An 18,266-nucleotide genomic window follows, 5' to 3' on the forward strand; every position below is an offset into this window, starting at 1 on the left:
GCAACATGATACATACGTTGTGTTTGCATGTGTATTCATATACTCTTTTACTTGTTTCAGTCATTTGATTGCGGCCATGCTGGAGCACCGCTTTTTTTTTTTTTTTTAGTCGAGCAAATCGACCCCAGGACTTATTCTTTGTAAGCCTAGTACTTATTCTATCGGTTTCTTTTACCGAACCGTTAAGTTACAGGGACGTAAACACACCAGTATCGGTTGTCAAACGATGTTGGGGAGACACAGATACACACACACACATACTTACATACATATATACGACGGGCTTCTTTCAGTTCCGTCTACCAAATCCACTCACAAGGCTTTGGTCGGCCTGAGGCTATAGTAGAACACACTTGCCAAGATGCCACGCAGTGGGACTGAACCCATAACCATGTGGTTGGTAAACAAGCTACTTACCACACAGCCACTCCTGTGCCTATATACATACATACATACACACACACATATATATATATATATATATATATATATATATATATACACATACACGACGGGCTTTCAGTTTCCGTCTACCAAATCCACTCACAAGGCTTTGGTCAGTCAAGGCTATAGTAGAAGACACTTGCCCAAGGTGCCACGCAGTGGGACTGAACCCAGAACCATGTGGTTGGTAAGCAAGCTACTTACCACACAGCCACTCCTGTGCCTATATTAATCTTTCTATTTCCTTTCCCTCTCTTCTCACCCCGGCATCTTCCTTACTCTTTCCCACTCCTCCGCTTTCTTCCTCTTAACATATTTGACAGTGGCATGATAAAAAGCGGGCAGAAAAGTATAAATTAGGAATGGCATCCAGTTGTAGAATCCTTACCAAAGCTGAGAACGGACCTCAATGTGGCTTGCCAGATCCTTGTCAAACTGTCCAACTCATACCTTTTTCTTTACTACCCACAAGGGGCTAAACACAGAGAGGACAAACGGATTAAGTCGATTATATTGACCCCAGTGCATAACTGGTACTTATTTAATCGACCCTGAAAGGATGAAAGGCAAAGTCGACCTCGGCGGAATTTGAACTCAGAACGTAACGACAGATGAAATGCAGCTAAGCATTTCGCCCAGCGTGCTAACCACTCTGCCGGCTCACCGCCTTCCATAAATTCTGCAATATTTTCAAACTTAACTGCAAGGCAGTAAATTTCAACAGAGCAACGAAAGTATTACAGAAACTTAATACATCAAATATATTTCAACCAAACTCATATTTATTTCTCTTTACCATGGTTACATAATGAAATCCAAATTCCTTATTTACAATTGTAGACGTTAGAGTGTTTGTGTTTGTCAATGAATGAGGAACAGAGAAAATTATCTTCCATACAATGGCAACAAGATTACCCAGAACACGAGACAAGATTTCCAACAATTTCCCTCATTCATAAAACTTTAAATACCTTTTACTCACCTTGTGGTGTCAGATTATTAGTTCTAGGCACCATAAATAATACTCTATCACACAGGTAAATGTTTTGTGAGCAGATAAGTTACAACCTTGAGAGAATGATTTACCACAGATCTGGCAGCGATCTCTCGCATGAATGCATTTCTATCTCGTTACAGTATTTGTGAGGGTGAATGGCTTCGTACCCAGGGTGTCACATCCACAATCTTTTGACTGTGGTTTCAATTCCTGGGCTTGTCATTGGGTTCTTGAGCAAGACACTTCATAGCTGATGAGTGACACACTGACACACCTTGCATCTGTCAAGCAATATTGATTTGATGGAGGAAGTGAGCTGATGTACAGCACAAACATTTGATCACAATAAACAGATCATCTGTGCAGTCTGTTCAGCAAGGAACTGCAGAGCCCTTGCCTGTCGTTTACAACAGGGGAACCCACAAGTTATGGTATATTTCTAAGAGAATGATTTACCAGATATCACAGAGACATGGTCTTCTCTTCTGTAAGAATTCATGTGTTTAGTTAATCACCTTTTCGTATCAATGATTTACCACACTAATCTACTGTTGTGTCTTGGGAGAGTCATTTTCATTTTGTGCCTCATAATGTAACACACTCACCGGTAGCACACCGGGCAAAATGCTTAACGGTATTTCGTCTGTCGTTACGTTCTGAGTTCAAATTCCGCCAAGGTCGACTTTGCCTTTCATCCTTTTGGGGTCGATAAATAAAGAACCAGTTTCGCACTGGGTCGATATAATCGACTTAATCCCTTCGTCTGTCCTTGTTTGTCCCCTCTGTGTGTAGCCCCTTGTGGGCAGTAAAGAAATATATATTTTCCTAAAATTTTCATTGCGTCTTGCAACCTTTTCAATAGTCATGAATCATAAGGCACAAAAAGAAAATGACTCTCCCCAGACACAACAGAATATGCTTCAACACACAAACTCATATAAAGAATCTTGCAAACCAAATCCAAAAACGAGACACACTAATGTAGTTTTTCTCCTGTATGAATACGATTGTGTTTAGTTAAGCTATCAAATCGAGAGAATGATTTACCACAGACATCACAGTGATGTGGTTTCTCACCTGTATGAGTACGCAGGTGAGCAGATAAGTTACAACCTTGAGAGAACGCCTTACCACAGATATCACAGTGATATGGTTTCTCTCCTGTGTGAATACGTTTGTGTTTAATCAAGTCGTTACTCCCAGCAAATGATTTGTCACAGATATCACACCTGTATGGTTTCTCACCTGAATGGATACGTTGATGTCTAGTCATGTGATGTTTCTGAGAAAACGACTTGTCACAGATATGACAGCAGTACAGTTTCTCTCCTGTATGACTACGTTCATGAGACGTTAAGCTACAACTTTGAGAGAATGATTTACCACAGATGTCACAGTGATATGGCTTTTCTCCAGTATGAGAACGTTTGTGAGAAGCTAAACAATTTGTCGCAGAAAATGATTTACCACAGATATCACACTGATATGGTTTCTCACCTGTATGAATACGTTTATGCCTAGTTATGCTATGTCTATGAGAGAATGGCTTACCACAGATATCACAGCAATGATGTTTCTCTCCTGTATGACTACGCTTGTGAGAAGTTAAGCCACTACTTTGAGAGAATGATTTATCACAGATATCACAGTGATATGGTTTCTCTTCTGTATGACTACGTTTGTGTATAGTTAAGACAGCACTTTGAGAAAACAATCTACCACAGATATCACAGTGATATGATTTCCTTATTTTCCTTGACATTGTTTTAGCAAAAATCAAATATTGAAATATCAAACACCATTCCTTTTCCTTCTTTCACAAAAATATGGTTCCAACTTTTTTAGTTCATTTCTTACAAACATCTTCGTCGTCTTCGTTGATGCTTGGGGATTCAGCAAGTTTCTTTTGTAAATCCAACCAACTTTAATTTGTAAGCAAAATCCATTTATAGAAACTCCGGACTGTGGTAGAGGAATGTTGCTATTAATTTCAGTTAAGAAGCAATATTTCACAGGAATTCCTCATCGATTTATTCCAACATCTTGCTTTGGAATTTAAAAGATGATCGATTCTGATGATGATGCAAACAATTCTTTGGTGCCAGTGTCTTCGGATGATCTGAGATAATAGAGAAACGACAGCGTAAGATGGAGAGGATGACGAAGATATCAAGATAGAACAGAAGACATTTTACTACACTTTTATAAAGATTGGTGCAGACATGGCTGTGTGCTTAAGAAATTTCCTTCACACCAAATGGTTTCAGGTTCAGTCCCACTGTGAGAGACCTTGGGTCTGCCAATTCAGCTCTGGGTTAACCAAAGCCTTTTCAGTGGATTTGGTAGACAGAAAGTGAGAAAAGGCCCAAGTGTGGGTCTATATTATATTGGAAAAGATTTTTGTAAAAATTATTTATTATTCAAAAAATCTTAAAAAAACAAAACTACACAAAACGTTCATGTCATTCAGTGTTTCTAAAATGTTTATTGGGTTGTCCGGAAAGTTCTTGCCGATTTTTAAAGGAAAGAAAAAGGTCAATAAATACTTGCCATTACATTTTTAATCAACCAAATATGAACCATTTTGTTGCAATATGCATCTCCATCTTTCCTTTAACTTGAAAATACCCTCTTCCCAGAGTTGAGGGGGTTTCATGGCAAAGAATTCATCAAGGTATCTTTTTACGTCATCCAAAGAATTGAAATTTTTACCATTAAGACTATTCTGCAGAGACCTGAATAAGTGGAAATCCGAAGGAGCAATATCTGGTGAATATGGAGGGTGGGGTAACACATCCCAGCCAAGCCGCAGCAATTTTTGTCTGGTTCCCAAAGAAACGTGCGGTCTTGCATTATCATGTTGGAAAACAACACCCTTCCTGTTGGCCAATTCTGGACATTTCTCTTGAATTGCTACTTTTAACTCATCCAGTTGTGTACAGTATTTCTCAGAATTAATTGTCTGGTTACTTGGGAGAAGCTCATAGTACAGAATTCCTTTCCAATCCCACCAGACACAAAGCAAGTCTTTTTTAGGGTGAAGACCCACTTTTGGGGTAGCTAAGGGTGGCTCATGTCGCTTACTCCAGGATCACTTTCTCTGAACATTTCGGTAGATAATCCATTTCTCATCACCTGTCACAATTTGCTTTAAAAAAAGGTGCATTTTCATTCTGTTTATAAAGCGAATCACAGATGGAAATGCGATCCAAAAGGTTCTTCTCACTCAACTCATGTGGTACCCAAACATCGTAGCAATTTGTGTACTCAAGCTTTACCAGGTGCTCATGAACAACAGATTTTGATAGGTTGTGCAATGAAGGTCATTCTCAATTAATGACTTGATTTGGTCATCATCTGTAGTGGATGGTCTGCCTGATCGCTCTTTATCAATAAGGCTACAATCTCCAGCTCAGAACCTTGCGAACCACTTCCGTACAGTTCTTTCGGATAAAGAAACATCACCGTAAACTGCGCATATTTCTTTGATTGCTAGTGAGGCATTTTTCCCTTTACGGAAAAAGAAAAAACATCAAGTGCCGAAAATGAACTTTCTTATCTTCCATTTTAAAGGGTTACAGAATTAACACAGGTTATAGGAACATAAACCTTCTTCCACGAAAAAATAGCTTAAACTGTGCTCTAAATGGAGGTGTAGTCAAATCCTATTTTATGGACTCAACCATGTTCTAAAATAAGTCAAAATGTAAGCTAATATAAATCGGCACAAACTTTCTGGACAACCCAATAGAATAATTTTAAAGAAAATCTGTCTTCAAATATTGTGATTGCATCAAGTACAAGTTTTGCAAAATACTTTTAAAGATTTACATTACAAAAAGTCGGGACTCTTCTGGTTACGTAACTAAAGTTTGACCGTGATTGCTCCAGTTTTCTTTGTGTTAAAGAGTAAAGATCGCTGTGCTGCTGGCAGTGTGTACCAAGGCATAACAAAGATCAATGATCTGATTTCTGTGGTCTGAAGGGATGTCAGGTGATGAAATTCATTTTTACAATATGGGCCCAGCACCCCACCATGTAGAAGTATGTATGAGAAGATCAAGAAGTTTAAAAAGGGCTGGACAAGCATCATGGAGTGGGAACAAGGGGTCCCTCAACCTCCACCACTAACATAGAGATTCAACAAGTTTGAGAGACTGTTTTTTTTTTTGTTCCTTCTTGAGCCATTCCTGGCTCATAAGGGCCGGTTTCCTGGTTTCTTTGGTGTATAAGTTCCCCACCTGGACGGGACACTGGTCCATCACAGGTAAGCTGCAAGATGCAGGAGGAAGTTCACCATTACCTTCTGCCAGAGCCACGTGGAGCTTAGGTGTTTCGCTCATAAACACACACATTGCCCGGTCTGAGATTTGAACCCGTGATCCCTCGACTGCGAGTCTGCTGCTCTAACCAATAGGCCATGTGCCTCCACATACTGTTTTGTTTTTGAGAGCGACCATCCATGAAGTGGTATGTTCTTTGCGAATTAGTCATGGTTCTGCATATGAAATCATCCATGACAAGCTTCACATTCATAAACCCTGTGTGAAACGGGGGCCAAAAGACCTTACCAAATGCAATCATGTGGAAATCTGTCAACCCTTACTTGACTGCTACAGCGATGAGGGCAAAGCATTTTTTGGTGAGAGGAGATGAAACCTGGGTCCATTACTTTGAGCCAGAGTATGGAGGGGAAACACTGGTAATCACCAGTGAAGGAGAAATTCAAGACTGAACCTTCTGCAGAAAATAGTGATGATAGACATTTCTTGGGAAGCAAAAGGGAACATTACCTGGAAAAGGGGTCTACAGTCACCAGTTTAACCCTTTAGTGTTCAGATTACTCTGTTAAATGTAATACTTTTTCACTCAAATTGTTTTGAATTAATCAAGCATTATTTTATAGCTTTGGGGTTTCAATGATGTGATTGTTTATTTTTAGACTATCAATGTAGGTTAGGTGTGAGAGGCTGGATCTGGCCAGTTTGTAGAATATTTGAGCCAGATATGGCCGGTTTAAACACTAAAGGGTTAAGCTAAACTGAAAGCAGTGAAAACTGAGTTTGGAGTTGCTGGGATAGCCTGCATATAATCCAGATGCCAACCCTTCTCTCAATCACCTGGTGAAAATTCTAATTATAGCAGAATTTGTGAAAAATATTTTCTGGAACTGGAGAGAGGAGTTTCAGAAAATTCACATGAACCTACTTTGTTTCTTCATATCTTTTAGAAAAATGGGTCTTCATCAGATACTGTTAAGTAAGAGTCTCAATAAAACCTCAAATCCACTTATAAGGTGCAGGAGTGGCTGTGTGGTAAGTAGCTTGCTTACCAACAACATGGTTCCGGGTTCAATCCCACTCACCTTGGGCAAGTGTTTTTTGCTATAGCCTTGGGCCAACCAAAGCCTTGTGAGTGGATTTGGTAGACGGAAACTGAAAGAAGCCCGTTGTATAAATGTATATATATATATAAGTGTGTGTGTGTATGTTTGTGTGTCTGTGTTTGTCACACTAGCATTGCTTGACAACTGATGCTGGTGTGTTTATGTCCCCGTCACTTAGTGGTTCGGCAAAAGAGACCGATAGAATAAGTACTGGACTTACAAAAGAATAAGTCCCGGGGTCGATTTGCTCGACTAAAAGACGGTGCTCCAGTATGGCCGCAGTCAACTGACTGAAACAAGTAAAAGAGAGTAAAGAGTAAGAGTATAAGTCTTCAGTCGGTCTGAGGCTATAGAAAAGACACTTGCCTGAGGTACCTCCCAGTAGGACTGAACCCAGAACCATGTGGTTCGAAAGAACACACTGCTATGCCTGTGAAACAAAAATAAAGGCCATACACACGTACGTTAGTTAGTTAGTTAATTTTTTGGCTCAAAAAGCAAAAAGCAAGGCCATGTAGGGGGACATGGAGTTATGTACAGGGAGGGTGTTCATGTAAAGAGTTCAGGCCATTTCTGGTCAAGAGAGACTTTGAACCGAGCGGTCGTCGGCATCTTCACCATCTCGTCCGGCAGCTTATTCCATGGATCCGCAACCCGGATGGAGAAAGCCCGCTCTCCTTCAATTGAGATGAAATCGTCGCAGATAGAGCTTTTCGGAGTGACCCCGCAGCCGACGCTCTGGAGCAGGAGTGAAGAACAGCTCTTTCGAGAGGTTACACTTTCCGCTTATGATGTTATGAGCAAGAATGAGCAGTGGCGTTTTTCTAGAGAATAAAGGTCAAGCGTCTTCGGCCTTTCTTCATAAGACAAATTCTTGAGACCAAGAACCATGCGGGTAGCCAGCTATGGACTAACAGACATCACAAACTTTTTCACAATATCAAGTTTCATTTTGTAGATATACATATGATGCGTGTGCGTCCCCGCGAACATTTTTTTCATTATAAATTCTGATAAAATCGTAATCTACACACTTGGAATGGTTTTATAGCAAATTCCATAACTCTCTCTCTTTTACTCTTTTACTTGTTTCAGTCATTTGACAGCAGCCATGCTGGAGCACCGCCTTTAGTCGAGCAAATCGACCCCGGGATTTATTCTTTGTAAGCCCAGTACTTATTCTATCGGTCTCTTTTGCCGAACCGCTAAGTGACGGGGACGTAAACACACCAGCATCGGTTGTCAAGCAATGCTAGGGGGACAAACACAGACACACAAACATACACACACACACATATATATATATACACATTTACACAACGGGCTTATTTCTTTACTACCCACAAGGGGCTAAACACAGAGGGGACAAACAAGGACACACAAAGGGATTAAGTTGATTATATCGACTCCAGTGCGTAACTGGTACTTAATTTATCAACCCCGAAAGGATGAAAGGCAAAGTCGACCTCGGCGGAATTTGAACTCAGAACATAACGACAGACGAAATACCTATTTCTTTACTACCCACAAGGGGCTAAACACAGAGGGGACAAACAAGGACAAATGGATTAAGCCGATTATATCGACCCCAGTGTGTAACTGGTACTTAATTTATCGACCCCGAAAGGATGAAAGGCAAAGTCGACCTTGGCGGAATTTGAACTCAGAACGTAATGGCAGAGGAAATACCGAAAAAAATAATGAAAAACGTCTTTGAATGTGAGAGGGACAATGAAACGACGAAGGTGGTCATGTGATGTGCTGGAAACAACAGCTAAATCTTCCTTGGCCAATGGTGATTAGTAATAACATCGCAGCACTTGTATCAGAGATAAAAACACAGGGCCACACTTAAGGGTGTTGCATGCGATCATTCGAAGCGTAGAGTGTCCGTCTTACTAATTAATGACCCCGATGGTAATTGTGGGGCCTGAATTTACCCCCGTGGGTCTCTACGATATCGTTTCCTTTAATCTGTACAAAGACGGTCAACACATCTTCATCATAACACAAATATCTTTTAAATACTTTCTGGAACTATTTCGAAATAAACTTTGTGGTTCATTGCTGAGATCCGTCGAATACTAACGAGAATTATTTTTACTTTTATCTAATTAAAGCGAAGATCGCCCTAATTATTAATTAAAGATAATTAGTTATAGTAAATAGAAATATCGATCAGAAACATTTAAAGGTTTCCAATTATCAATTTCCACCTAAATTTAAGTAAATAATATATAATAGTGTATATATCTTACCTTTTATTAGTATATAAACCCGTATTTGAAGCGATTCTATCCAAAAATCTTTCCTTGATCAACAAAAGACACGAATTTTATGGCGCGAACAACCCGGAAGTGATATTTGACAACAGAAATTATAAAACCCGACTCGGAAACACAAATAACGAAATGGCTTCAATTTCTGCAGAGAAGCTGTTACACAAACAACAAAACATTATTTCTGAAAATTTAGACTTAAAATACACGTTGTTTAAATATACTGTAATTAAAAAAAAATTTCTAGCAATATATAATCAATGAAGGTACTATTTAAGAAGAGTGGTCCCGATGCGCGCACTCGCGTACACACGCAAGCTAGTCGTGACTAGTCGATCCTTACTTTGTGGTTTTGCTTTATTTACTTCGTTAAAAAAAAAACTGTTTACTTCGTGTTTTATTTACTTTGTTTAAAAAAAATTAGGATCTTTCGGTTTGAACGGCAGTTTTTTCTAGCGGTGTCATATGAAATTGTCACCCATAATTATGACCCTAGTATCGATCTATTGCATTTCAATCTGTTTTAGGGTTAGGGTTAGGGGGAAGGGTATCTTTTTTGGGATCTTTTCGGTTTGAACGGCAGTTTTTTCTAGTGTGTCATATGAAATTGTCACCCATAATTATGACCCTAGGATCGATCTATTTCATTTCAATCTGTTTTAGGGTTAGGGGTGGGGGAAGGGTATCTTTTTTTTGATCTTTTCGGTTTGAACGGCAGTTTTTTCTAGTGTGTCATATGAAATTGTCACCCATAATTATGACCCTAGTATCGATCTATTGCATTTCAATCTGTTTTAGGGTTAGGGGTGGGGGGAAGGGTATCTTTTTTTATCTTTTCGGTTTAAACGGCAGTTTTTTCGTAGCGGTGTCAAATGAAAATGTCACCCATAATTATGACCCTAGTATCTATCTAGTGCATTTCAATCTGTTTTAGGGTTAGGGTTAGGGGTGGAGGGAAGGGTATCTTTGTAACATAATTTCTAGGTAACTAAAAAATTTTAAACTTTGTATACTGGTAGAATGTGTTTATAAAACATCATTTTCTCTTGGCTTTATTGAGAAAATTCTATAGTTTGTAAGATATTTCGTCTTTAATTTCTTGCATTTCGGCACTTTTAACCAATCGCTGACCGTCCATTGAGGTGAAAGCATTCTGTGCGTCATTAATATGTCCCTCGTTTAAGAACCAGATTGGGTTTATTTACATTTGTGAAGGAAAAAAGATACCCTTCCCCCACCCGTAACCCTAACCCTAAATCTTAAAATAGTTGAAATGCAATAGATCGATACTAGGATCATAATTATGGGTGACATTTTCATTTGACACCGCTACGAAAAACTCCCATTTTCCCTAGCGGTGTCGTATGAAATTGTCACCCATAATTATAACCCTAGTATCTATAACTGTGGCAAACTCCTCCGTGATAAAATTTCAAGTAGAGTTCAAAATTGTCTTGTATACATTTCTGCCAGTGAAAAAGAGATATTTTACGGTTAATTTCAGTTCAGAAAAAATATTTCACAGTTATTCTATTATAGATTTATAAAAAAACAATATAACACCTGTTCTGTATAAACCATTTCAGGCTGTGTGGTAAGTAGCTTGCTAACCAGCCACATGGTTCCGGGTTCAGTCCCACTGCGTGGCATCTTGGGCAAGTGTCTTCTGCTATAGCCCCGGGCCGACCAAAACCTTGTGAGTGGGTTTGGTAGACGGAAACTGAAAGAAGCCTGTCGTATATATGTATATATAGGCGCAGGAGTGGCTGTGTGGTAAGTAGCTTGCTAACCAGCCACATGGTTCCGGGTTCAGTCCCACTGCGTGGCATCTTGGGCAAGTGTCTTCTGCTATAGCCTCGGGCCGACCAATGCCTTGTGAGTGGCTTTGGTAGACGGAAACTGAAAGAAGCCTGTCGTATATATGTATATATATATATACATGTATGTGTCTGTGTTTGTGTGTTTGTCCCCCTAGCATTGCTTGACAACCGACGCTGGTGTGTTTACGTCCCCGTCACTTAGCGGTTTGGCAAAAGAGATCGATAGAATAAGTACTGGTCTTACAAAGAATAAGTCCCGGGGTCGATTTGCTCGACGAAAGGCGGTGCTCCAGCATGGCCACAGTCAAATGACTGAAACAAGTAAAAGAGTACTATTTAAGAAGAGTGGTCCCGGTGCGCGCACTCGTGTACTCGCGCATCCGCGATAGCTAGTCGTGACTAGTCGATCCTACAACGACTACCTAGCGAAGTAAATAAAACACAAAATAAATAATTTTTTTACACAAAGTAAATAAAACAAATACAGAGTACGGATCGACTAGTCACGACTAGCTAGCGCGGATGCGCATGTACGCGAGTGCACGCACCAGGACCACTCTTCTTAAGTAGTACCACCATTTCATTTAATCTTTCGAAGTCGATAAAATTAACGATAGGCGCAGGAGTGGCTGTGTGGTAAGTAGCTTGCTTACCAACCACATGGTTCCGGGTTCAGTCCCACTGCGTGGCATCTTGGGCAAGCGTCTTCTGCTATAGCCTCGGGCCGACCAAAGCCTTGTGAGTGGATTTAGTAGACGGAAACTGAAAGAAGCCCGTCGTATATATGTATATGTATGCGTGCGTGTGTTTGTGTGTCTGTGTTTGTCCCCCTAGCATTGCTTGACTATCGATGCTGGTGTGTTTATGTCCCCGTCACTTAGCGGTTCAGCAAAAGATACCGATAGAATAAGTACTGGGCTTACAAGGAATAAGTCCCGGGGTCGAGTTGCTCGATTAAAGGCAGTGCTCCAGCATGGCCGCAGTCAAATGACTGAAACAAGTAAAAGAGTAAAAGAGAGAGTCGAGGTAAAAGAGAAAGTGTTAATATCATCCGATATCCAGCAATAACAGAGAAACTGTATAAGCTAGAGAAGAGAGTCAAACAATTGAAATTTAGCTGGGGAAATTTCAATACATTTCTCTACTGATTGTGTGTACCGTAAATCCTCGAGTATAATCCGCATTTTCCCCCCAAAATTTAAAGGTCAAAATCCCTAGTGCGTACTATATACGAGGTTAAAAATGAAGATTATTTTCTAAGCAATGTCCGAGTCTCTATTTGCTGTCCGGCAATGCTTATTCAGACGCAATTTGTGATGTCGGGCGTGAAAATACCTTAAGCTAAGCCTGAAAGCAATGAAGTCATAAAAGAATCATCCATAACTTGCAGTAATCAACATTTATTAAACGTTATTACTGTTATTTCTTTATTTTCTGCAAACAAAATGCACAAAAAAAGCTACACGTTTGCATTATGATATATATACAATACTAATAAAGGACGTTACCGTATACATTTTATATAGACCTCCTTGACTCAAGTTAGAGAAGGGGTGCGTATTATACACAAGGTTTAGGTTTTTCAGAGGTACAGCCCGTTAAAAATCCCCTACGTATTATACTCGAGGATTTACGGAGGTTACAAACATTAATGTGAACAACTGGAATTTATCTTGAAAACTACGCGCCTTCACTAGTCAGTAAAGGTGAGACAGTGTCACGTGACAACTTGCTGGGCCTGCCTGCTGGAGCCTAGCGGCAGGTATTTAAAGGGTAAAATTTGACAAGTCAAACAGTCACCGGCTGACACTCGCTGACGATACATCGAAGAGGCCAGGGAACAGAAGGAAGAAGACATGCACCCAACACCAGAGCTGAACACACACCCGGAAGATGGGGGGTCACGCCACGTCAAAACGGTAGAGGGGTAGGGGCCGAAACCGGACGTGGTTCTTCCTGATGATGTCTTGAGCTAACTGGATCCTATAAAGGAGCTGTTGTGGTAGCAGACCACGAAACACGGTTGTATCATGTGTTGTCTACATATTTACAGACCTCAGCTACACCTCTATAATGTCTAAAACCTTTCGTGTAAAACTACAAAGAAATTGACGATAACACTTTTACAATACAGTAAAGTGTGAGTGTAAATCTATCTCTAGCAGACGGAGCAACTTTCTAAAGCAGTGATTTTCAAACTTTTTGCTGGAGCGGAACCCAAAAGGAAACATTCCACTGGCTCGAGGAACCCCTGTGCAATAATTTAATAGTCTTATGCACACATATCTGCACAGGAGAATTAAAAATTACTGCCGATTTTAACAGTTTTGTAACTTCTTGCGGAACCCTAAGGTTCCGCGGAACCCTGGTTGAAAACCACTGATCTTATGTATAATATTGTAGATAGTATTACTGGCTGTTGTTGCTGTTCAGCCCCGGGTCAGTCTAGATCTAACAGATGTATGCCCAGATATTCCAGCTGTGACCATTCCATCTTTTATTCAGGCATAGTGTATCTAGGAGTACATTATCTAATGCAGTGCTTTTCAAACTTTTTGCTGGAGCGGAACCCAAAAGGAAACATTCCACTGGCTCGAGGAACCCCTGTGCAATAATTTAATAGTCTTATGCACACATATCTGCACAGGAGAATTAAAAATTACTGCCGATTTTAGCAGTTTTGTAACTTATTGCGGAACTCCTGCACTGTACTGGCGGAACCCTAAGGTTCCGCGGAACCCTGGTTGAAAACCATTGTTCTAAAGGGTTTCTCGGTGGCTTAATACTCCTGTTTAGCCGTAGCTCAGCTGTGACTGACCAGGTCAACAGTCAGAGACAGCAAAGGAAGTAAAGAAGAGAGTCGAATGAAAAATAAAGTCTCAATTCAATGATTGTACATCAGATGAGAGGGTCATAAATGGATTACGATGTAAATTATAGAAAACTAGGAGTGTTTAGATATGAAAGAATTCAGACACCACAAAAAACGTGTTAATGAACACTTACAAGGGATTTATTTTATGAAAGGCTCCAAAAGGGAAAGCTGATACTTTATAATTTGCTACAGTTTTGTGGTTTATTTCGTCACCATAGTGACGGTCCAGGTAATAATTCCGCAGTAAATAAATCTCATTTGTGTTGGCGGAACTGGCAGGGATGTTAGCACGCCGGGCGAAGTGCTTCGCAGTATTTCGACCGTCGCTAATTTCTGAGTTCAAATTCCGCCGAGGTCGAGCCTTTCATCCTTTCGGGGTCAATAAATTAAGTACCAGTTAAGCCCTGGGGTCAATGTAATCGACTTAATCCGTTTGTCTGTCCTTGTTTGTCCTCTCTGTGATTAGCCCCTTGTGGGTAGTAAAGAAATAGGTATTTCGTCTGCCGTTACGTTGTGAGTTCAAATTCCGCCAAGGTCGACTTTGCCTTTCATCCTTTCGGGGTCGATTAAATAAGTATCAGTTACGCACTGGGGTCGATGTAATCGACTTAATCCGTTTGTCTGTCCTTGTTTTCCCCTCTGTTTTTAGTCCCTCGTGGGTAATGAAGAAATAGGTATTTCGTCCGCTGCTACGTTCTGAGTTCAAATTTCGCCGAGGTCGACTTAGCCTTTCATCTTTTCGGGGTCGATAAATTAAGTAGCAGTTACGCACTGGGGTCGATGTAATCGACTTAATCCGTTTGTCTCTCCTTGTTTGTCTCCTCTATGTTTAGCCCTTTGTGGGTAGTAAAGAAACAGATACTCGAACGAGAATTCAATAAAATTAAAATACACACACACACACACACACACACACACACATACACACACACACCTATACACAGAGAGAGGGAGCGAAAGAGATCGTTTTGAATCATGGCGCAATTGAACCGGAATCTAAATCAAAAAAAGGTATTTTCAAACACAAACTCGGAAAGGCAAATGACTAAATGTACTAAGGCTCCGAATATTTGCTGATAAAAGAAATGAATGGATTATTTTTTTTTTCATTTATAATAATATTGAGAGTTTCGTACAAAGCACATATCTTTACAGGTTTCAATTTATGCGATCAGACTTTAGCTTCGGTTAATTCGCGACCGAAAGAAATAGATTGACTACACTTTATAAAGCAAAATATTATGAGTTTCCGAATGTCGAAGAACGAAAATAACGGAGAAACAAAATAAAGCAAAATGAAAGGGAACTATAAACAGAACTAGTGCGCATTCACCAGAAAAAAACCCCCCAAAAAACACGGACAGTAACTCTTATTACATCCCTTTATTCGTAAATAATTTTATTGTCTGTTGGTAACCGCGAGCTGGCAGAAACGTTAGCACGCCGGGCGAAATGCCTAGCCGTATTTCGTCTGCCGTTAAGTGTTCTGGGTTCAAATTCCGCCGAGGTCGACTTTGCCTTTCATCCTTTCGGGGTCGATTAAATTAAGTACCTATTACTTTACTACCCACAAGGGGCTAAACACAGAGGAGACAAACAAGGACAGACAAAGGGATTAAGTCGATTCCATCGACCCCAGTGCGTAACTGGTTCTTAATTTATCGACCCCGAAAGGATGAAAGGCAAAGTCGACCTTGGCGGATTTGAACTCAGAACGTAACGGCAGACGAAATACGGCCACGCATTTCGCCCAGGGTGCTAACGGTTATGCCAGCTCACGGCCGATTAAATTAAGTACCAGTTACGCACTGGGGTCGATGTAATCGACTTAATCCCTTTGCCTGTCCTTGTTTGTCCCCTCTGTGTTCAGCCCATTGTGGGTAGTAAAGAAATTTATATACACAGAATCTCAGACAGTGTTTCAGGGAGAAAAAACAACAAAGTATTCTCTTTTATCTCGAACTTGTTTCAGGCAATACACTGCGGCCATGCTGTGGCACCGCCTGAAGAATTTTTAGTCGAATAAATCTACCGCCGTACTTGTTTGTTTTTCTTTTTTGTCCTTTCTTAGTAAGGCTGATACTTAATCTCTTTGCTCAATCGCGATACGATGGGGGCGTAAACACACCGACAGCTGCTGTCAAGCGGTGGCATGTTGCAAACACTGAAATGCACACACGCATACACACACAAACAAACATACACATATAAAGATACACATCCATACATACACACATGGTACATAGTTACATAACACGCACACACACAGACATGCACACACAAGGAGACGGAGGTGCATACATATACAAACACATGCTCACACACACACACATACATAGAAAATACACACACACAGACATGCACACACATGAATATGCAGGATACATACATACAGATGCACACACATACATATATACATATGCATACACACACATATATACATACATAAACATGCAAACACACACACATACATACAAACGTACATGCATGCATGTATAGGCACACACACATTCTGACCCACTGACCCCCACACATGCGCACAAACAAGCAAAAGGGAGCGCAGTGTAAATAAGGGACAGAGTCAAAAACTATTGAAACGGTTGCAAGACGCAACGAAAATTTTAGGAAAATAAAAAAAAGGACAACAACGCGAGGACGTGGAACAAATACAGTATTATTGGACGCTCAGGAAAGAAGGAAAGAAGGAGGGTTTAATGTTTCGAGCGGAGCTCTTCGTCGGAAACATAGGAACAGGAAAGATCCAGAGAAGGGAAGACAGAGGAAAAAAAAATCGCCAACGGTACACACGCGGTCACATTAATGAGGGTTCAGCAAAGATTTGCTGAACCCTTATTAATAAGTATTACTTAAGTTTACCGTGAAATGGTCCTTTTTTCATACCGAATTCTACTTGGTGAAATTATTGATTACTTCTTAATTAATTAATTTTACCCTTTGTAAGGGTTTGTAAGGGAAATAACTATATAAGCATTTTTAGAGAGTTACTTCCCTTATAGATGCCAATTCGGGCTTTCTTAGCCAGTTCTGTTTTGGTGTCTTCAAGCCATGAAGTCGTTGTTCTAAAAGAACGCTGGTCTCCTTGACAACGCTTTACGACGTTGATTTCCTTACACTCCCTTCCCCACAGGTGCAGCTGTGAGCGTGGACGCCAACTCCGCCGCCATCGACACACGAAAAATTATGCATTAAAATGGAATAAAAAATGATGTTAAATTATTTTTAAAATCGTAGACTCATCGTAGATGCGCGCTATTACTCAGACGGGCTCGATATTAATCACGACTATAAGATACCCGAATTTGGTTAAACTGCACCGCAAAATGTAAGAGTAGTTAGGAATCTAAATCGAAGGGGACAGACACTCACACAACTACAGTTTTATATATATAGATATGTATATATACATACTGTCGCAATGATTATGATGATTATGATATATAATCCTTTTGCATTCACGCCTCAACTCCTACCGCAACACTCGTTGCTCAATAGAATATATGCTTGGGTATTTCGATAGGTTTGAGACGTAATTCATTGCACAATTGTGAATATCTTTTGTATCTTATCAATATGGTGACCATCCCACATATAGACACATAGAAACGCACACACATTCGCAAACACGTGCGTGTGCGTGCGTGTGCGTGTGTGTTCGTACATACATATGCGTAGGCATTATATAATTGTATAAAATCATACACTATATAAAACTTTGTAAACTTTATTGCATTTGAGAACAAATGAAATTAGAGACTTTTCTGCTTAACATCCCAAGAAATCTCCGCCTCACACTTACTCGCACACAAACACACACATGCACACAGATGTATGTGTGCGTATGTATCTGTGTGCGTACAGTTTTATTCTCTCATATTTTGTCTTTGGTCAGTGACCTAGAGGTTTGTTATCGCAGCAAATCGAAGTGTTTTACTCAAACTGAATACTGTATGTGATTGAAGCCTTCTGTTTATTGTTTCTTTACCTTTTGCCTAACTGCTAACTTACATGTACACACACACACATACATACACACGTACACACACGCATATATATATATATATATATATATATATATAATCCTAAATCTAATTTTTCCCTGTAAGTTTGGATTTATTCCCTATTATATATATATATATATATAATATATATATATATATATATATAATATATATATAGATATATATATATATATATATATATACAATACATATAAAGGGTGAAATATAATTAATAAAATCAATAAATTTCACCTCGTAGACTTTCGGTATGGAAAGGACCATATTCGGTAAAAAATATATATAATTATAATAAAGGGTTATTTGCAACAAGTTGGTGGTTTAAGCAACTTGTTGTAAATAACCTTTATTATAATTATATATATATATATATATATACAGACACACACGCACATGTATATATACATCTACATACATACACATACCTA

The 18,266-nt window shown here is 39.7% G+C and overlaps 2 protein-coding genes across 4 annotated transcripts in view; one reads left to right on the forward strand and one right to left on the reverse strand.

The window, feature by feature from the left end:
• LOC115225437 (adhesion G-protein coupled receptor G6-like) overlaps positions 1-18,266 on the forward strand; it is a 176,499-nt gene that overhangs the window by 73,063 nt on the left and 85,170 nt on the right. The gene's annotated exons all lie outside the window — the stretch shown is intronic.
• LOC118768115 (zinc finger protein 271-like) lies at positions 1,203-9,195 on the reverse strand. Its single transcript, XM_036513972.1, has 3 exons — positions 9,086-9,195; positions 2,415-3,560; positions 1,203-1,986 (listed from the first exon to the last, which is right to left on the reverse strand). The coding sequence occupies exon 2, from the start codon at positions 3,201-3,203 to the stop codon at positions 2,418-2,420; it is 786 nt and encodes a 261-aa protein (XP_036369865.1). The 5' UTR covers positions 3,204-3,560; positions 9,086-9,195; the 3' UTR covers positions 1,203-1,986; positions 2,415-2,417.

This window comes from Octopus sinensis, linkage group LG27 (genome assembly GCF_006345805.1).
Source record: "Octopus sinensis linkage group LG27, ASM634580v1, whole genome shotgun sequence".
NCBI classification, from domain to species: domain Eukaryota; kingdom Metazoa; phylum Mollusca; class Cephalopoda; order Octopoda; family Octopodidae; genus Octopus; species Octopus sinensis.